Here is a 21,095-nt window from a genome sequence, read left to right as displayed (position 1 = left end):
ACTTAAAACTGTGTTCATTTTTCTGCTAATCTTGATCTATTCTAGTCCAATTTATTCTCCCACTGTTGAAATAAATATTTCTAACACAGATAAGGGACATCCTATTGCTGGCGGATTTCCTACACAGATGTCCACCACCAGGGCCCAGTTCAAGGAAGCAAGTTCTACTGAAAGCAATTACCCATTTGATAATAGGATTTACAGCAACCAAGATTTCCTTCCTGGCTTGCAGACACTTCTTCCAAAGGTGCTGGCTCCCTATGATGCTAAGATCCAGTCTCTACAGCCTTCAGAAACTTAGCCAAACTACAAAGCCCTCCAGAATCTATTCTCTAAACTCAGCCACTTAGCCAGTGACCTACTCAGGCCTGACACTGGCTTTGGTAAGCAAAACAGGGCTGGTGACCAATGTAGGGAGTGACATGTTCCTCAACCGTTTCAGGCCCGGATATCTGCATTGCAGGCTGATGCTCAGAGTAAAAAAATGAGGAATGCTAGAGCCCCTACATGAAAAGAAACTCAAGGAAGCATCACTGTCCTTTTAGTGTCAATAGGGACAGAAAAGATATGTGGGTAAGTGTGGAAGTGAAGAAACTGCATTCTCATTTGGAGTGATGGTCAGGGTAAGGTAGCAGAAGTAGGTAGTATAATCAGCAGAAAGATCCTTTTGACCCCTGAGAAAATCAGAGTCTAGGTCAGTAGCTGACCCCAGGCCTCTTCACCACTCAGGTGGGTCCCCAGACAGTAAAGATGGTAAACTTCCAAGGGCAAAGATGAGAACAGCCACTCTGCTGAATAGTGGTCCCCAGGAGATAATTGTCTAAATCACTTCAAGTACACACAGCCTTTTGTAGGGATTTTAAACTTGGGATTCCTTGGCATTGCATATGATTTTGTGTTTGTAAATGAGCAACTGTACATTTTTCTACAGAGGTCTATATCTGTTATCAGATTTTGGAAACTCAAAAAGAAAAAGATTAGATCTCTTACTTGACTGCATGATCCAATATGGTAGCACTAGGCACGTTTCAGGTGGGCAGTGGCTACTGTATAGTGCAGATATGGAACATTTCCATCATCACAGAGACTGCTATTGGACAGTGCTGCCTTAGAGACGTGGACTGCAGGACTTCCACAGGAAGGCCTGGATATCAGACACCAACATTCAAATTTCTTCCCAGTGCTGTGGAATGTGGTAGGCCCTTGGAAGTCCAGTATCTGAATATGCTGGTCACCACCGTATACTAGTGACCAGATGATGCCTTTCTTTGGCTGATGGTATTCTACCAGCATGAATTCCTAGCAAGGGAAAGATGGCAGGTGATCTGAATTACTTGGGGTTATGGTGTATTTGAGTGACCTCACTGTATTTAGGAAGGCTCTGAAAAAACATGAAAAGAACGTTAGAAAGGGCTGGAGTAAAACTACAGGAGTCCCCCTTTATCCACGGTTTTGCTTCCCAGTTTTAGCTACTCATCATCAACCACGATTTGAAAATATTAAATGGAAAAATTCCAGAAATAAACTTCATGTATTACATACTATTCTGAGTATGCGTGATAAAGCCTTGTGCCAACTCGCTCTGTCGTGCCAGCACCTGAATCATCTCTTTGTCCATAAAAGCAAAACTACCAACTGCCCAGTTCCAGCGCTTCCAGTTACACCTCTGCCCAAAGTCCTTCATTGGAGGAAGAGAAATTTCTCTTCTCTCTGCCAGAGAGAAACAGGAAGGGAGGAAGAGCCACACAATTGAAATCAATTCAAGGCAAGCACCACAGGTTCTTGTCATTCGTGCTTAGTGGACTCAGCTGATGGAAATCGGCAACGATCATCCCCGAGCTCACACATCCCTGCCTGCTCTCTCTCTTCCAAGGTCTGGAAAAGGAACTGGCAGCTGAGTTGTGCGGGGGTGGGGAGGCATTATTATTCGATAATAACAACCACTTTTTAACTCTTATATTGTCATAATATTGTGTTAGGAGCTTCATGCATTAATCCTAACATTCACAACAATACTGTAAGATAGATATTGTTACCCTTATTTAACACTGATAATATTCTAGGGCTCAAAGAGGTGGTATGACTTGCCCGGCAAGATCTTGGACTTGAAAGTCTGAGGCTTCCATTCTCCACCACAATTCACGTTCATTCATGGGCATCCATTGTTTCAGACTCATGACAACTGTGTAAAGTAGCACAGAGTAGATATGTGATTGGCCAAGGGCACACAGCAAGGGAGAAGTTGTAATCTTTAATAACTTGTTTCTTTTTTTCTTAAATGGGATTTTTTTTCTCCTGTACCACCAAGCCAGTACATCTATGTCCTCCCAGAAAATATTTATAACCTCTTGTAGAAAGGGTGAAGATATTGAATACGACACAGAGGCTGAGAAATGTTACCTCCCTAGACCCAGGGTGGAGTGAGCAGGCAGGTGCAATGCAAGAAATAACTTTCACATTTTCTCCTCGGAGATAAGGTCTAGGAATCAGGTTTGAGATTTTGTAGCCTGTCCGGTTGTAAGTGTCAAGAAATTTCCCTATCAGCCTCATCTACTAGCTCTCCCTGGGTCTCTCTCCCTCTTTCTTTCCCTTTTTTCCCCCCTCCCTACTCTCCCCCAAGGGAGTTGACCTTCACAGTTGCCTTTCAGGAGTCAACATTCCAGGATGCCTCCAGTCTGGGGGAAAATGCTTCCTCCTTTGCTTCTCCCAGCCCACCTCAAGCAGTCTCCCCACCCCTCGGGTCTCACCAGTGTTAAAGCTGTTACTTTCACAGCTTCCTGGGAGCGAGTGCTTTCTCAAGCCCATCTTGCAAGGTGGGTCCTTTTTTGTTTTTGGCAGAAGGGAGAGGACAGTGAAATGTGCTCTGAGTAGGGACGGTTATGCAAAAGCAAGTAGGAGGAAGCCAAGAGGGGAGTTGGTGAGTCAGAGGAGAAAAGCGCACGGCCCGGCTAGCAGTGAGCCTCTCAAAAGCAGCAGGGAAGCCCAAGCCACAAGGTAAGGAGAGAATTTCTGTGTATGACTCCAATGCAGAGCCATTATCCCAGAGCTGCTTGAGCAAGAGTAACAGATAACCTCTGGCAGCTAAGCTGGAGATTACAGTGGCGAAGGCGATTTGCGTAGAGGGGATAAATCAGATCACCTGGGGAATTTTCTGGGCAAACTAAAACACAAGATGCTCACCAGCAGCCCCGAGCCCCACCAGCTCTATCCCTAAATGGGTCCAAAAGAGCCCAGAAAGCAGGTCAGGCTGTTCTGATGTATATTTTGTAGATGCTCCCCTGGTGCAACAAACTAGTTCAGATCCCGGCTTTGGAGCTCACATTTCTGTACTTCCTGCAGCTTCTCCTCTGTTTTCTGCTGGGGAGTGGAAGGCAGGAGGTGTAAGGAACTGTAGGTTTTCTCTAGCTCAGGTGAGGGATAGTGTGACCATTGAAAACTCTCAGCCCTGGGACCCCCAAAACCTGGGTTCTGATCCAGAAAGGGCTCTTATCCCGGATGAGCCAATTAAAATTTAATTTATTCTGAAAAATGAGGAAATGGCTCATCACTGTCTAAAATATCTAACTGGATCATTATCATAATTGCAGCTAAAAGGGCTTTAAAAATGTGGAACACCATGCCCATGTGCAATATGATTAAGTTATGGTGCCAGCATATCAGCTAAGGTAGAAGATACGTCTATCTTGCATGGCCTTGGACAAGTTTGAAACTTCTAATTGGAACTGAAATACTTTTCTATGTAAAATAAATGTAATATTGTCGATGAAGAGTCAGACTCTGTGACATATTTGAAGAGATTTATTCTGAGCCAAATATGAGTGACCATGGCCCGTGACACAGCCCTCAGGAGGTCCTGAGAACATGTATCCAAGGTGGTCAGGGTGCAGCTTGGTTTTATACACTTTAGGGAGACATGAGACTTCAATCAAATACATTTAAGAAATACATCTGGCCAGGTGCGGTGGCTCGCGCCTGTAATCCCAGCACTTTGGGAAGCTGAGGCAGGTGGATCACCTGAGGCCGGGAGTTCAAGACTAGCCTGGCCAACAGGGCGAAACCCCGTCTGTACGAAAAATACCAAAAAAAAATTAGCCGGGCATGGTAGCAGTCACCTGTACTGCCAGCTACTCGGGAGGTGGAGGCAGGAGAATCGCTTGAACCCGAGAGGTGGAGTCCACAGTGAGCTGAGATCCTGCCATTACACTCTAGCCTGGGCAACAAGAGCAAAACTCCATCTCAAAAAAAAAAAAAAAAAGAAAGAAAGAAAAAAAGTATGGGTGGGAGGTTCCAGCTTATAGGTAGATTTAAAATTTTTCTAGTTGACAGTTGGTTGAGTTTATCTAAGGACCTGAGATCAATAGAAAGGAATGTCTGGGTTAAGATAACAGATTGTGGAGACCCAAGTTCTTATTTGCAGAGGAAACCTTCAGGTAGTAGGCTTCAGAGAGAATAGGTTGTAAAATGTTTCTTATCAGACTTAAGGTCTGTGTTGGTGTTAATGCTGGAGAGGTATAATGAGGCATGTCAGACCCCCACTTCTTGTCATGGCCTGAAACAGTCTCTCAAGTTAAATTTTAAAAAGAACCCTGGCTGAGCACAGTGGCTCACGGGTATAATCCCAGCACTATTAGGAGACTGGGGCAGTGGATCACTTGAGGTCAGGAGTTCGAGACCTGCCTGGCCAACATGGTGAAACCCCGTCTCTACTAAAAATACAAAAAATTAGCCAGGCATGGGATTACATGGGCACGTGCCTATAATCCCAATTACTCGGGAGGCTGAGGCAGGAGAATCGCTTGAACCTGGGGAGTCGAGGTTGCAGTGAGCCGAGATCATGCCACTGCACTCCAGCCTGGACAAAAGAGCAAGAATCCATGTCAAAAAAAAAAAAAAGTCCTGGCTGAGGAGGAAGTCCTTTCAGATGGTTGGGGGAACTTAGAATTTTATTTTTGGTTTATAGTATCTTGCTCAATCTTCCTTTCTGGGTCTCATATAGTAAAAAAAAAACACTGCACAATATATGTTCACTTGTCATTTGTTGATAGATGTTCCTTGAGCACCTACTATGTGCCATGCACTGTCCTTGGCACTAGTGGCACAGCCCTGGCGGGACCCAGGTCCAATCCTCCTGACACTGTCTAGGGAGAGTTTGTTATATGGACACCCTTTACCCAGGTGCCTATATCCAGAGGTTTCCCAGGTCTTCAGGCTATTCGTGAGGATGCCAGTTTCCCCAGTCCAACCCCATTCCCTCTCTCTTTGCTCAAGGTATCTTCTGCTGTATCTAATTTCTACTTGTAAGGGGCATAATTTCATGGGAAGTGTAAATTAGGAATGTATCCAGTGACTGGAATCCAGACTTCTTAAATTAATATCTGTCTGGTTTCCTGCCCCACCTCAGAATTTCCCATTTTGTCTCTACAAAGCTACATGGTACCGATTTGGGGGACATCTATAATTCAGCTCTCTCTAATCAGCTGCTGCTTGAGGTCACCCATCCGGCACCTTCGTGGTTCCTGTGCCAAACATAGATTCTCCCTTCTCACCACCTCTTTGGTGGTGTTTTCAAGATCCTGAGGTTCTCTTGACTCCTCAGAAATGGCTGTCCTTTGTGTTTTAAGATGATACCGCTCACCCATCATTGGGGCAACATGTTTTTAAATTAATTTTTTGGGGTGGTGATGATGGAATGTGCTGAGGTTGGGTTTTGTTTTGTTTTTGTTTTTTGTTTTGCTTTGTTTTTTGCTTTTGCTTTGTCAGCCTAGTAACTGAGCTGATTCCAGCAAGGTAGCCTGTCACCCAGCAATGCGGTTTTTATATTTTAAATATAAAACTAATATAAAATTATAATTATATAATTTTATATAATATTATATATTTATAATATATAATATATATATAATATATTAAATATTATATATTTATATAAACTAAATATAAAATTAGTTTTAAATCTAAAACTAATTTTCATACAGGGAGAGAAAAATAATTTCTCTCCTGGTTTTAATTAATGCTTGGTATAGTAACTGTTTTTTGGACTGAGGGTTACTGTGCCATATTGCATCCAACCCACGCCTCTGACTTTATTAGTAGCTTGGTCCAAGTAACTGAGACGGCATGGGTTATGTGCTCACTGCTCCATTCAATAGCCTAAATTTTAGTCAGTGATGCTGAAGAGTGTCCTGTGTGCATTTCAGAAACGGATACTTACGTTTCATTCTCTTAAAGGAGCTCCTTTGGTTTTCTGCTTTCTAGCAATTGCTGTGTGGCTTTTTTTTTTTTTTTTTTTTTCTGAGACGGAGTTTCGCTCTGTGGCCCAGGCTAGAGTGCAGTGGCGCGATCTTGATCAGGAGATTGAGCCCACGCTCATCTATTTACTCACTTACTCATTTATTTAGCAAGTGTTTAATAAGCCGAGCCCTGATCATTTGTAGAACTGTTATTTACCTGTAAGATAAGATACAGCCTTTCCCTTAAGCTATAGCGGCCCAGAGAAAAGAGAGGCACTCATACAGCCTTTTACTGTCAAGATGGAAGGCTGCTAACAGAAGGTCTGGGAAACAAATTAATCTCAAGAGGGGGCCGGTTGCGGTGGTTCACACCTGTGGTCCCGGGACTTTGGCAGGCCCAGGCGGGAGGATCACCTGAGATCAGGAGTTCAAGACCAGCCTGACCAACATGGCACATCCCCGTTTCCACTAGAAATACAAAAATTAGCTGGGCATGGCTATAATCCCAGCTACTCGGGAGGCTGAGGCAGGAGAATCACTTGAACCCAGGAGGCGGAGGTTGTGGTGAGCCAAGATGGTGCCACCGCACTCCAGCCTGGGTGACAGAGCAAGACTCTGTCTAAAAAATAAAATTAAAACAAAAAAATCTCAGGAGGAAGAGACAGAATTTCTTTCAGGGAGAAGGCAGGCTGTGGTCAGATTCTTGAAGGAACAGTGGCTGTCCTGCAAAAATCTCAGGGCTTTTAAATCACAAGGCAAGTTGGGAAGAACTGAAAGTCGGGAGCCTAAGGCACTAAAACAGAGAGGAGTGATGCGAAATCAAGACTAGGCCATGAAGGACCCCAGGTGCAAAGCGTGGGGATGTTTATTTAATCCCATATACACTGGAAATTTATTGAAGGATTTTTAAGAGGGAAGTTGATAGACTTGTGCTTTAAAAAGATACTTTTGGCCAGGTGCAGTGGCTCACACCTGTAATCCCAGCACTTTGGGAGGCCAAGGCTGGAAGGTGGCTTGAGGCCAGGAGTTTGACAACAGCCTGGGCAATATAGCGAGGTCTAGTCTCTAGTGAAAAATAAAAAAATTATCTGGGTGTGATTGGACACACCTGTGATCCCAGCTACTGGGGAGGCTGAGACAGGAGGATCGAGAATCACTTGAGGCCAGGAGTTCAAGGCTGCAATGAGCTATGATCACACCACTGTACTCCATCCTGGGCGACAGAGTGAGACCCTGACTCTAAAAAAAAAAGGAAAACAAAAAGATTTTGGCCCAGGCGTGGTGGCTCACACCTGTAATCCCAGCACTTTGGGAGGCTGAGGCTGGTGGATCACTTGAGGTTAGGAGTTTGAGACCAGCCTGGCCAACATGGCGAAACCTTGTCTCTACTAAAAACACAAAAATTAGCTGGGCATGGTGGTGGGCGCCTGTAATCCCAGTCACCTGGGAGGCTGAGGGACGAGAATCACTTGAACCCAGGAGGCAGAGGTTTCAGTGAGCTGAGATCACTGACAGAGTGAGACTCCATCTCAAAAAAAATAGTAATTTAAAAAAAAAAAAATGAAAAAGGTAGTTTTGGGCAGCCGTGGGTGATGGGGAGATGCTGAGAGACAGAATAGAAAGGTCGACGTCAAAGGCCACCCTAGAGACGAACAGCTGGGAATTCTGGCAATGGGAGAGTGGGATTCGAGGACACTATTGAAGAGTCCCCTTCCATGAAGCGCCCTGACTCGCATCACCTCACTTCTGCCCGGGCCCAGGAGCATCTGCCTCTGTTGCTCATTACAGTCTTCAGAAACGAGTTTTGCCCAAGACACATCCTAAAGTATCCCCTGGCTCTCTGGCCAGCCCATCATGTGTCGTCTAGATCCTGATGTGTCTTGAGGCTCAGTGACAAGGGATGGAACTTGCTTCACAAAAGCTACGCTTTCTAGCCAGGGCAAGTGCTCACGGAAAGAAAAATAAGTCAGAGGATTTCCACGGGAGTGCCTCAGAACCGTGGACAACTAACACCTGAGAACAACTGGGGGCAGTTAGAAGGCCCAGCTCCAGCTTGGGGAGGAAACGGGCTTCAGGCCAGCAGCAGTTGGCAGGCAAGGAGGGCCCATAGCCATCAAGCCCCCGCACAGGACTCAGAACTGGCCCCAAGTTGGATGGAGGAAGGGAGGGTGTCGCTTTGAAAGGTCTATTCTCCTAATCCCTAGGAAATGTTAGCTTTTTCCTAATTATAAGCCCTGCTTATAAAATTCTATCACCATTTCCTTATAAGTGTATACAGGTTAAGTTCTTCTCATTTTCCTCTCCTTTTGGTTTTGCTCCATTGCTTCCTATTTTTGTTCCAAACTTTTTCTCGTACTCACATTGCCCTTAGGAGAAGTCTCTTGCTAAAGTCACCTCTTCAGTCTTTGCGGGGAGGAAGGACATCCTTGGACCATGATCAATAATAGCCTAGTTTCTAATCATTTTCCTCTTGCACTCAAGTTTTAAGAACTAGGAGCACATCCTAGCTGGTTCTGTTCTTTTTTTTTTTTTTTTTTTTCTTTGAGATGGAGTCTTGCTCTGTAACCCATGTTGAAGTGCAGTGGTACGATCTTGGCTCACTGCAAGCTCTGCCTCCCTGGTTCATGCCATTCTCCTGCCTCAGCCTCCTGAGTAGCTGGGACTACAGGTGCCTGCCACCACACCTAGCTAATTTTTTGGATGTTTAGTAGAGACAGGGTTTCACTGTGTTAGCCAGGATAGTCTCGATCTCCTGACCTCGCGATCTACCTACCTAGGCCTCCCAAAGTGCTGGGATTACAGATGTGAGCCACCACGCCCAGCCTAGCCGGTCCTGTTCTAATCTATAGGGCTAAGACTACAGGGCAGGAATTACCACTCATTGACATTTTCCTGGCATATAGCAAGTGATTTTCAGGCATGAAGGTGAGATGATCCTCATTGGATCTTTTTGGCACATCCAGAGGAAAAGCACTGTTATTATGAATGCAAGAAAAGGGGTTTTTCTGCTATTGCCACCCAAGGTTTGGCTTGAGTCATTTCATACTTCCCAGAAGGTTCAGGGGACTTCCAAGGAAAACCCACGAACTGGCAAGGCATGCTCTCCCTTCAGGAAGAAAGCTGTAAGGGCCAAGAGTCTCCTTTGTGGCTGCCCAGTTTCTCTCCTAAAATCCACTCTCGCAGGTCTCTGGAGCCCTGGACATAGATAATAGTTTCTGATCAGTATGAAGGCTGCCTTCATACATGTGTGATCTTACATACATGTGTGATGGTGTGTGAACATAAAGGTCATCACTGAAGCATTTGAAATGGCAAAAGGCTGGAAACAACTTGTAAGCCCATCAATGAGGAAACTGATTAAATAAACTGTGGTTAATCCATATAATACTTCTTCGAAGCAACAAGGAACGAGGAACTGCTTTACAAGCTGCCCTGGAATGCTCCCTAAGACATATTGACAACTAAAAATGAAGGGCAGCACAGAACAGATAACTTGAATTTTTTTTTTTTTGCATTTTAAAGAGGAAAAAAATTAAGAACACATACACATTTGAATGTTCTTGTGTACACATAAAGCAACTGAAAAGACACATTAAAAATGAACTTAGGCCAGACACAGTGGCTCACACCTGTATAATCCCAGCACTTTGGAAGGCCGAGGCAGGCAGACCACTTGAGGTCAGGAGTTCGAGACCAGCCTGGTTAACATGGCAAAACCTCGTTTCTACTAAAAATACGAAAATTAGCTGGGCGTGGTGGTGTGTGCCTGTGGTCCCACCTACTTATGAGGCTGAGGCAGGAGAACTGATTGAACCCGGGAGGCGGAGGTTTCAGCAAACCGAGATCACACCACAGCACTCCAGCCTGGGCAACAGAGCAAGTCTCTGTCTCAAAAAAAAAAAAAAAGAAAAAAGAAAAACAACAACAACAACAACAAACAAACTTAGTTGCTATCTGGGGCAAGATGAGAAATGGGCAGGTGAGGTCAGGTGCTGGAAGTAGACGTTTCACTGTACACTGATGACAAAACACCAGCTAGCAGATAAATAGCAGCTGTCAGTACGTAAAGAAGAGAGGACTGATTTGTCAGCTAGTAAAATTCTTAGGTTTTCTTTCCTCTGGAAAAATACTATGACCCCTTTAAAGATATGTCACTACCCATGTTGACAAATAGCTCTAGAAGTTCCTAATTTCTGACTACAGGCCTCTCTCACAGGCACAAGTGCTTCTCATAAGATTTCCCCTCCTGGCTGGGCGCGGTGGCTCACGCCTGTAATCCCAGCACTTTGGGAGGCTGAGGCGGGCGGATCACAAGGTCAGGAGATCAAGACCATCCTGGTCAACATGGTGAAACCCCGTCTCTACTAACATACAAAAATTAGCCGAGCCTGGTGGCGCGAGCCTATAGTCCCAGCTACTCAGGAGGCTGAGGCAGGGGAATCACTTGAACCCGGGAGCGGCAGGTTGCAGTGAGCCAAGATCATGCCACTGCACTTCAGCCTGGCGACAGAGCAAGACCCCGTCTCAAAAAAAAAAAAAGATTTCCCCTCCGCAGTGACATACGTTAAAAGCCTGGGGTGTGTCAGGCTGGGCTGCAGGCTGGCAGGCACTTTTCTCCCTCCTGCATACAGAATCTGAGAAAACACTTGCTTTAAATTCCAAGTCTGTAGATACTTTTCAAAACAATTCGAATCATGTGACTATTACCTATTAAAAACTTTTTAGGCTGAGCATGGTGGCTCATGCCTGTAATCCTAGAACTTTGGGAGGCTGAGGCAGGAATATTGTTTGAGGCCAAGAATTCAAGATCAGCCTGAGCAACATTTTTATTTTTTTCTTTTTTGAGACAGAGTTTTGCTCTTGTTGCCCAGGCTGGAGTACAATGGCACAATCTCGGCTCACTGCAATCTCCGCCTTTCGAATTCAAGTGATTCTCCTACCTCAGCCTCCCAAGTAGCTGGGATTACAGGCACCAGCCACCATGTCCAGCTAATTTTTGTATTTTTAGCAGAGACAGGGTTTCACCATGTTGGCCAGGTTGGTCTTGGAACTCCTGACCTCATGTGATCCACCTGCCTCGGCCTCCAAAAGTGTTGGGACTACAGGTATGAGCCACTGTGCTCAGCCATGAGCAACATTTCAAGACCTCATCTCTGCCAAAAATAAATAAATAAATAAATAAATAAATAAATACTTTTTAAAAAAATGGTATAAGACCTGCCACCACAAAAATAGCTGACCCCCAAACCCAGCCCCAGTTACCATCTGGAAATCTAGCCTCTATTTTTTACTAAAGCCAGAAGGGAGAATTTCTTGTGTATATGGTGATATACAAATGAATGCCTTACTACTACTATGAATATTTTACTATGTGCAATAGCTATTCTCTCTCCCAATAGTTATTTATGTCAGAAGGTCACCCAGAATGACAAAGTCATGTGGGAAGGAGGTTAAAATCTCCCTTGGAATAACATTCTAGCATAGCACTGGGAACCGCGGTCCTTTCACACAAAGCAAGCCCTGATGGCAAAATGTTGCCTTCAGTCAGTATGAGACTTCGTACGAATCACAAAGTGAGACTCCTTTCTCTAGATATTTACTGTCTATCAACAGGAAAACCATCTTAATATACTTATTTTTTTTTGTTTTATTTGTGGGTTTTTTTGGAGATGGAGTCTCAGTCTTTCACCCAGGCTGGAGTGCAGTGGCGTGATCTCAGCTCACTGCAACCTCTGTCTCCCAGGTTCAAACGATTCTCCTGCCTCAGCCTCTCAAGTAGCTGGGACTATAGGCATGCGCCAACACACCCAGCTAATTTTTGTATTTTTGGTAGAGACAGGGTTTTGCCATGTTGGCCAGGCTGGTCTCAAACTCCTGACCTCAAGTGATCTGCCCAGCTCAGTTTCCCAAAGTGCTGGGATTACAGGCATGAGCCACTGCGCCTAGCCTTAATATATTTATTTTGTTGGACCAAGATACTTTACTGTCACCTACAAAAAAACATTTTGAAAATAAATATCTAAATTCTTGATGGGATGGCACTCCCTAGGGTTGTGTGATACACGCTTGCCCAACTCTACTGAGCTGCCCTGAGTAGACTGTCCCACGTAATCAAGCATGCCTCAAGCAGCAATGTGGGAGTCATGGGTCACAAGTATCACCGGTGAGAGTGACACAGCTCTGAGATCTGTGGCACTTAGGTTGGCTTGCCATGCTTTCTTAGAGTTGGCAGGTAAGGAGACTCTAATAGCTCAAATAACCCTAATTCAGCTCAAATAGAGTCAGACAGTTTATTACCTACACAGATACAAGGTCAACATTGGATCAACTCCCCATGGCCTTGGTCCCACGGGATGACACCAAATCAGAAGGATTTGCTATCTAGGGCAGGGTGAGAAATGGGCACGTGAGGTCAGGTGCTGGAAGTAGACTTTTCACTGCACACTGATGGCAGAACACCAGCTAGCAGATAAACAGGTGACAGGCACCATGAGCACCTGGCTCTGCCTTTGAGGAGACAATTCCAACTAAAGCCAAGCAGTTGTACAGCCTGCAGCCCTATCCTTTGAGGGACTGGAGTGGAAAGTCCTGTGCTTAATTGCAGTGAGGGAGGGAGATGAGACACAGTCTTGGCTGCAGTCTCCCTTATGATGGAGGGATGAGTAAGCAGTGGCCTCGAGGCAGTTCTCCACTAGGTGGCTTATCTCCCTCTGTTTCGGCAGGAATCACAAGGCATTCAACCAAGACTTGAGTTAGACTGAGGTGAAGCCTCCCCTACATGTCCTGTCTGAAGACATCCTTGTCGGCAGGGCACCATGATGGAGCCATTTCCTTATGTTGATTAAATATGGCTCAGTTCAGATATTTTTGGTAAACCAATGGGCAAGGCAGCTTGGTTTAGAAAGACCAGGAAGGAGGAATTAAAGACCCTGAAGGAGAATGTATCAACACACTAAGTGTAAAGGACAGGAAATCATGTGGAGAGGAATTGGCGCCACTGTTGGCAGGAATCCTCTGGCTTCCCATGTTGCTCCTTGGTGGAGGGTAAGAGAGCAGGTGGCTTTGGCCAGAAGGGGAATAGAAAGCAAACAGTAAAACAGCAGCCCAACTCCACCCTTTCTATTTGTTCCTTAAAGGTCTGCCACTTCAGCACAATGCTACTGCCTAAAAAAATGAAGCTCCTGCTATTTCTGGTTTTCCAGATGGCCATCTTGGCTCTATTCTTCTATATGAACAGCCACAACATCAGCTCCCTGTCTATGAAGGCACAGCCCAAGCGCATGCACGTGCACGTGCTGGTTCTGTCTTCCTGGCGCTCTGGCTCCTCTTTTGTGGGGCAGCTTTTTGGGCAGCACCCAGATGTCTTCTACCTGATGGAGCCTGCCTGGCATGTGTGGATGACCTTCAAGCAGAGCACCGCCTGGACGCTTCACATGGCGGTGCGGGATCTGATACGGGCCGTGTTCTTGTGTGACATGAGCGTCTTTGATGCCTACATGGAACCTGGTCCCCGGAGACAGTCCAGCCTCTTCCAGTGGGAGAACAGCCGGGCCCTGTGTTCTGCACCTGCCTGTGACATCATCCCACGAGAAGAAATCATCCCCCAGGCTCACTGCAGGCTCCTGTGCAGTCAACAGCCCTTTGAGGTGGTGGAGAAGGCCTGCCACTCCTACAGCCACGTGGTGCTCAAGGAGGTGCGCTTCTTCAACCTGCAGTCCCTCTACCCGCTGCTGAAAGACCCTTCCCTCAACCTGCACATCGTGCACCTGGTCCGGGACCCCCGGGCCGTGTTCCGTTCCCGAGAACGCACAAAGGGAGATCTCATGATTGACAGTCGCATTGTGATGGGGCAGCATGAGCACAAACTCAAGGAGGAGGACCAACCCTACTATGTGATGCAGGTCATCTGCCAAAGCCACCTGGAGATCTACAAGACCATCCAGTCCTTGCCCAAGGCCCTGCAGGAACGCTACCTGCTCGTGCGCTATGAGGACCTGGTCCGAGCCCCTGTGGCCCAGACTTCCCGAATGTATGAATTCGTGGGGTTGGAATTCTTGCCCCATCTTCAGACCTGGGTGCATAACATCACCCGAGGCAAGGGCATGGGTGACCACGCCTTCCAAACAAATGCCAGGGATGCCCTAAATGTCTCCCAGGCTTGGCGCTGGTCTTTGCCCTATGAAAAGGTTTCTCGACTTCAGAAAGCCTGTGGCGATGCCATGAATTTGCTGGGCTACCGCCACGTCAGATCTGAACAAGAACAGAGAAACCTGTTGCTGGATCTTCTGTCTACATGGACTGTCCCTGAGCAAAACCACTAAGAGGGTTGAGAAGGCTTTGCCTCCACCTGGTGTCAGCCTCAGTCACTTTCTCTGAATGATTCTGAGCCTTGCCTACATCTCTGAGCCTTAACTACATGTCTGTGGGTATCACACTGAGTGTGAGTTATGCCCACACATGCTCAAGCAGAAGGATTTTTGTGTCCATGCTTGTGTCTAGAAAACAGACTCGGGAACCTTATGTGAGCAGCATATCCCACCAGTGAAACAGGGTATTGCTCTTCTTCTTTTCTTGATCTTCCTGTCTGGGCAGACTTCAGAGACTTTGTGGCCTGGAGCCCTATTAAGCATGACACGGTATCAGTGGAATTGATCCATAAACCTCCCTGTCCACATCTTGCCCAATGGGGAATGGATCTTTCACCAAAGAGCTCACCAGCATTTTCCACAGAGATGCAAATTCTGAGCCCTCGGAGTTCCCAGTGGATTCAAGGAAGGAAGTGGGAACAAGGTTGGATGCCTACTTGTGAGCTTGATCATCACAGCTATCGGTAATCAGAAATATGAAACAAAATCTCTGCACAAAAGAGCAAGCTCTTAAGTTCACAGGGTGCCTGGGCCGCATTTGAATATCACTTCCCCTCTGCATTTTCCTATCACATAGGAGACTTTGACCTGTGAAGCTGCCATCTGTTAATACTAAAATTCCAAAATAAGATTGTTTAGAATGTCCCTTTTAATGCTTGTTAATTATTAGCAGTAAATGTTCATTCTTATGGGATCCTAAGCTAAGAATAGATGTAATCATCTTTATTGGTTTTTTTAAACACCTTTGCTATTATCTATCACCCATTTATATGGAAAATTGCTAAGATAATGTTTGGTTTCAGATGATGAACTAAGTCTATGCCCTCTCAAGAACTGGTGGAAAAGAGACAATCAGCAGCTAAGCCCTTTCTTTCTTGTGTGAGGTATAAGTTGTGATAATGCCATATGTGTCACCTAGGGTCTGGGCAGAGAGTTTTTTTACTCTGATCCCTCAGCCAGAGGACCTCAGTTCTAGTATGACTGGTGCTATTTAGCTCCTCCTGGCCACTTCTCCCAATAAGAAAAGTTGTTACTACCAATCTTGGCAGGAGCCCCCAGATCTAGTTTTACAATAGAATCTCACCTGTTAAAAAATGCAGATTGCCAGGCACTGCCTCAAATCTGCTAGAATCAGAATCCCCCAGTATGGGGGCTGGAGTTCTGGTGACTCTTCCATGGCTAGCCTGGCACTAGCGCACCTTGCACCAGGCAGCAACACTGTTCGCCTTCTTGCTCCAAGAAAGGTGACTCTTCCACAAACGCAGAGTATGTATGCCACTTGCTCTTGACACGGGTGATGTCCGTGTGTTGGAAAGAATAGAAAGAAGCTCCCTATATGTCTGGAATTCCGTGGACCTCTGAGTCCTGACTTTTTAAATATCTCACTTTGTCCAAGTCTGAGAGATTGTGTCATTTTCTCTTTCTTTTTGTTGCCACCTTTTGACGAGCTTCATAAAGCGTCCTGGATGTCGGGTCAGAACTCTTGCACTCCATTCGGCCGAGTAGTGATTGAGCTTCTCCACTGCCTCAGATACTTCAGTAGCTACTTTTCCCAGCTGGGTCTCTTGAAGTTAATTTACATGTGGCTTTAAAGAAGCTAATTTATTCTAATGTCCAAATCTTTAAAAACTCCTAAGAGCCTAGGATCTCCCAGGCAAATGCTTGCCTCTACAAGGCAAATGTTTACCCCCTAAACAATGTCAGAGTAAAATTTCCCAGCATTAAAAATAAAACCAGAACAGCAGATGACGGTGTGAACACAGCGAAGAAGGCCAGTGAGGAAAGAGACAGTGGTAGACTCAACTACCTCTGATTTCCCTTCTGAAAGTCTGGTCTCTGTCTGAATTGTTTTAAAGTTAGCAACCTCTTTATGAGCCATCCCTATGTGATGCCTGCTTGTCCTTCTCCAAAAAGATCACCCCATCCTGATACAAGAAAAGAGACTAGCCACACAGAAGTCTCAGAGTTATTCAAGATCCACTTTAGAACAGCTTTAAATTGCCTGCATTCCAAGTCTGAGATATCCAATGAGGTCCAGAATCTAAGAGCCACACCCTTGAAGAAAATATCTGTGCTCTCTGATAGAGTAGCCACTAGCCACCAATAGTTGTTTAGATTTAAGTTAATTAAAAATAAATTTTTAGCTCCTCAGTCATACTAGCCACATTTCAAGGACCCAGTAGCCACGTGAGGCTAGTGGCTACTATATTGGGCAGCATAGATATAATGTCCACCATTGCAAAAGTTTGATTGGACAACTCTGGTCTAAATTCATTTTTATATGTGTATCATCTAATCCCTCATTCAACCTCATCCTCCTAGGCCAAAAAGTTTAAAGAATATATAATATCATGGCATTTTTATATAGCATAGAGTGCATAATATAAAATCATGCTATATAGGCTGGGTGTGGTGGCTCATGCCTATAATTCCAGCACTTTGGGAGGCCAAGGTGGGCAGATCACTTGAAGTCAGGAATTTGAGACCAGCCTGGCCAACATGGACAAACCATGTCTCTACTAAAAATACAAAAAATTAGCCAGGTGTGGTGGTGCACACCTGTAATCCCAGCTGCTCGGAATGCAGAGGCAGGAGAATTGCTTGAACCCAGGAGGCGAAGGTTGCAGTGAGCTGAGACAGCGCCTCAGCACTCTAGCCTGGGTGACAGAACGAGACTGCCTAAAAAAAAAAAAAAAAAAAAACAAAAAAAAAAAAAAAAACCTATATAATCTTAAAAGCCTGACCCAGTGTTGAACAAGACTGCAGTGAACAATGGCACAGTGTCTCGTTGAAGTGTTCAGGAGGCTGGAACTGAGATTCAGTGGTGAGAGTGGCAACAATTGTGAGATATGAGGCGTCTGGGGACATGAGAACTGGTGACAAGCATACAGGATGGTGTTCTGCAAGACATCCTTCCTAATTCAGAGACATCTGTCCCATCCCCAACCCCCAACAACAGAAAGGTGTTTCCACCTCAGCCTGTCTAGCTGCATAGAGTCTGTACATGGGTTTAAACCCAGATTAGGGGTGAATTGATCAAATTTCTCAAAGCTAATTTTTAGGGTTTAGGGAATGAGCCTCTCTCAAGTCTAATGTAACCATAACAGCCTGAATTGCCTAATTGCAATGCAGCAACAGATTTCTTTACAAAATGCCAAACTAGGCAACTCCTCCAACTCCTACTGTTTGTAATTGGGAGTCGGGGAGTGGAGGTCTCAAAATTTATAAGTAATTATCTGGATGGTGAAAGGGGAATAGGTTTTAGGCAAAGGGGTGTCAACAGTAACTTAACTCTGTTTCTATCTGTAGTTACTATGTGGCTTCATTTTCTTTCTTTCTGTTTGTTTTTTGAGATGGAGTCTCGCTCTGTCACCCAGGTTAGAGTCCTGTGGCGTGATCTCTGCTCACTGCAACCTCTGCCTCCTGGGTTCAAGCAATTCTCCCTGCCTCAGCCTCTCGAGTAGCTGGGATTACATGCATCCGCCACCACGCCTGACTAATTTTTGTATTTTTTAGTACAAACGAGGTTTCGCCATGTTGGTCAGGCTGGTCTTGAACTCCTGACCTCAGGTGATCCGCCTGCCCTGGCCTCCCAAAATGCTGGGATTACAGGCATGAGCCACCATGCCCAGCCGTGACTTCATGTTCTATAGAATGAGAGCAGTTGCTAAGTTTTTAATACACTTTCATTAAAACTACATTTTTTCAGCTTATGAATAGTGGTTATGGAGAGAGAAAATCAATGTCTGTTAATTTTTATGCAAAAATCTGCCATTGAATTGTCTGTAATATGTTTCTCAAAATATCATTTATAATTTACTATGTGATTTATACCCAAGCTAAATATAAACTGACTTCATTAACTATGTACATTATCATGACTCTGTTGAATAACTTTCACAGACCAACAAAGCAAAAGTAAAAATGAACTCTGAGTGACCTAGTCCAGTTAACAATAGACCTCTGATAGGCATTAGTTGAGGGTCCCCAACACACTGCCCCTCGTGTCAAGGGTTATGCCCCACTTGTGGATAAAGGTCCCTGGTCATTCAGAGAAAGGTTTTTTTGTGTTTTTTGTTTTGTTTTGTTTTGCTTTGTTTTTTTTCAATGCAGTGACAAGGAAAAGTGTAACCAATAACCAGAGTAAGGAAATTTGAATACAGCACTCGGCTAAGGGATGTTTTCATTTTTTTCACACAACTAATGGGTATCTACTATATGCCTAGGAATCTTCTAGGTGCTGTGGATACGGCAGCAAACACAACAGGCAAAGCCTCTCCTTTCATACAACAGACATTTTAGTCTGTTGGGGGCAAGAGAACAAAAAATATATGTCAGATGCTAAGTACTATGAAGAAAAATAAAGAGAAGGGGCTTGGCAGTGAAGGAGGGTGCTATTCTACAGAGGCAATAGGAGACCTCTTTGCAGAGAAAGTGAGATTGCAGCAGAGAGCCCCTCCAAGTAAGGGAGCTTTTGCCATGCAGAGATCTGGGAACGGAGTGCCCCAGGAGATGTCAAAGTCAATATGGACAGAATCAATGAGTCTAATGAGAACCTATTGTGTGCTTGGTACTGTGCTGCGCCCCCTGGAGGATAAGGAAGTAGAACCGTGATAGTAAGAGGAGAGGTTAAGGAAGTAGAACCGTGATAGTAAGAGGAGAGGTTATGCACTTGCGAGCACTTGGGCACTGGAACCGTGCTGCCTGGGTGACTCCGCTATTACCAGCTAGGTGATCTCAGGCAAGCTCCCTCAACATCCCCATGTCTTAAATCCCTCAAGTATAGAATGGGTGGAATAACAGCAGGACAACTCCTTGGAGTTGCTGGGAGGGCTAATGAGTCAATGTGTGGAACATCCTTAGCGAGCACTCACTCAGCATTAGCTGTGACTATCATAGTTACAATGCTTTTCTCCCATTTCTGATCTGAACCCCTCTATGGCATTTCTGATCATACTGAAATGATGAGATTTATACTTCCTGATCTTCTAGGTTCTCTACCTACAACAGTGGTTCTCAACTGGAGGCAATTTTGTCCCACAGGGAACACCTGACAATGTCTGGAGACTTTTTTATTTTATTATTATTATCATCATTATTATTATTTATTATTTTTGAGATGGAGTCTCACTCTGTCACCCAGGCTGGAGGGCAATGATGTGATCTCGGCTCACTGCAACCTCCGCCTCTCGGGTTCAAGCAATTCCCCTGCCTCAGCCTTCTGAGTTGCTGGGACTACAGGTGTGCACCACCACACCTGGCTAATTTTTGTATTTTTAGTAGGGACGGGGTCTTGCCATATTGGCCAGGCTGGTCTTGAACTCCTGTCCTCAAGCAATCCACCCTCCTCAGCCTCCCAAAGTGCTGGGATTACAGGCATGAGCCACTAAGCCCGACTATATTTTATTTTTAATTGACAATAATTTTATCTATTTATCTGTAGACATTTTTGATTGTCACAACTGGAGAGCGGGGGATTCGGTGTTACTGGCATCTACTGTGTAGGGGCCTGGGATGCTGTTAAATAAACATCCTACAAAGCACACGACAGTTTCCTATAACAAAGAATTATTTGTTCCAAAATGTCAATCGTGCAGTTGTTGAAAACCCCCACTCTACACCAACCAGGGATAAGGATAAAGAGCTGATGACTCAAATGGATTTCCCTTTCATCTCATCCAACCTCATTCAAATGGATGTGCCACCAGCCCAAATGTCCTGACTGGGGAGATATAACCAGGGCTTTTTGATACCCACTCCATTGGTAACCATCTCAAGAGGAGAGTAGTAGAGTAGCTATTACAAAACCACAGAGCTGCATCACACAAGGTGAACCAAGAAAAGACTGAGGAGAGGAAGTGAGGTGCAGTCAGCCTTCCTGGGACCAGTCACTTGCTGTGCCTTAACTAGTCATGGCTCATGTCCACCCTAATTCAGGCACCTGTGGCCAGAAGAGGAAAGGGTTTAAAGAAGCAAAACGTGATCATTTAGGGCCTCAGGGAAAATGGGCAGGATGAATGAAGCCTGAAGCAAATGTGCTAGACAAACATGTATAAGTGACTGGGAACAGAGACACCATTCATGAATGCCAAAAAGCTCTGTAGACACTGCAGGCTTGAGACTAGTGTTTCTCAACCTTTTTTTTTTTTTCTCCCTCATTACCATCCCCAATCACCACTCCAGCAAGCCTTGCAGACATTGTCTTCCTAATCGCCACCACCGCCCCATACAAAATTTTAATATCACAAATATACCATTGGGCCCCGCGGTGGCTCACACCTATAATCCCAGCACTTTGGAAGGCTGAGGCAGGTGGGTTGCTTGAGCTCAGGAGTTCAAGACTAGCCTGGGCAATACAGTGAGACCCTGTCTCTACAAAAAAATACAAAAATTAGCTAGGAGTGTTAGTGCACACCTGTAGTCCCAGCTACTCAGGAGACCAAGGTGGGAGGATCTCTTGAGCCTGGGAGGTCGAGGCTGCAGTGATCCGTGATTGTGT

At 45.1% G+C, this 21,095-nt stretch overlaps 2 protein-coding genes across 15 annotated transcripts in view; one reads left to right on the top strand and one right to left on the bottom strand.

Annotated features, from left to right (window-relative positions):
* The window catches only part of LOC105491307 (zinc finger protein 19), a 94,057-nt gene that overhangs the window by 48,629 nt on the left and 24,333 nt on the right, over positions 1-21,095 (bottom strand). For 5 of the 10 annotated variants that reach the window (XM_071084889.1, XM_071084890.1, XM_071084896.1 and 2 more), the window contains one exon: positions 2,089-2,182. The exons of the other annotated variants lie outside the window; for them this stretch is intronic. The gene's annotated coding sequence lies outside the window, so the exon portion shown is untranslated. The remainder of the gene's footprint in view (positions 1-2,088; positions 2,183-21,095) is intronic. 10 annotated transcript variants of the gene reach the window in all.
* Positions 1,709-15,997, top strand: LOC105491304 (carbohydrate sulfotransferase 4). Of its 5 annotated transcripts, none has more exons than XM_011757569.3 (2): positions 1,709-1,873; positions 13,433-15,997. In XM_011757569.3, the coding sequence occupies exon 2, from the start codon at positions 13,433-13,435 to the stop codon at positions 14,549-14,551; it is 1,119 nt and encodes a 372-aa protein (XP_011755871.1). In that variant the 5' UTR covers positions 1,709-1,873; the 3' UTR covers positions 14,552-15,997. The 5 variants fall into 5 exon arrangements, with proteins under 5 accessions (XP_011755871.1, XP_011755868.1, XP_011755870.1 ...); XM_011757566.3 differs by having other exon boundaries at positions 13,367-15,997; XM_011757568.3 differs by lacking the exon at positions 1,709-1,873 and adding an exon at positions 2,178-2,994.

Source organism: Macaca nemestrina, chromosome 18 (assembly GCF_043159975.1).
Source record: "Macaca nemestrina isolate mMacNem1 chromosome 18, mMacNem.hap1, whole genome shotgun sequence".
NCBI lineage: Eukaryota > Metazoa > Chordata > Mammalia > Primates > Cercopithecidae > Macaca > Macaca nemestrina.
The sequence above is the reverse complement of the archived record's forward strand: the minus strand, read 5'-3'. Positions and strand labels throughout refer to the sequence as shown.

What these genes read in the sequence shown, in the direction of transcription:
- LOC105491304 (XM_011757566.3), top strand. Translation starts at nt 13,385, where the DNA reads ATGCTACTGCCTAAAAAAATGAAGCTCCTGCTATTTCTGGTTTTCCAG.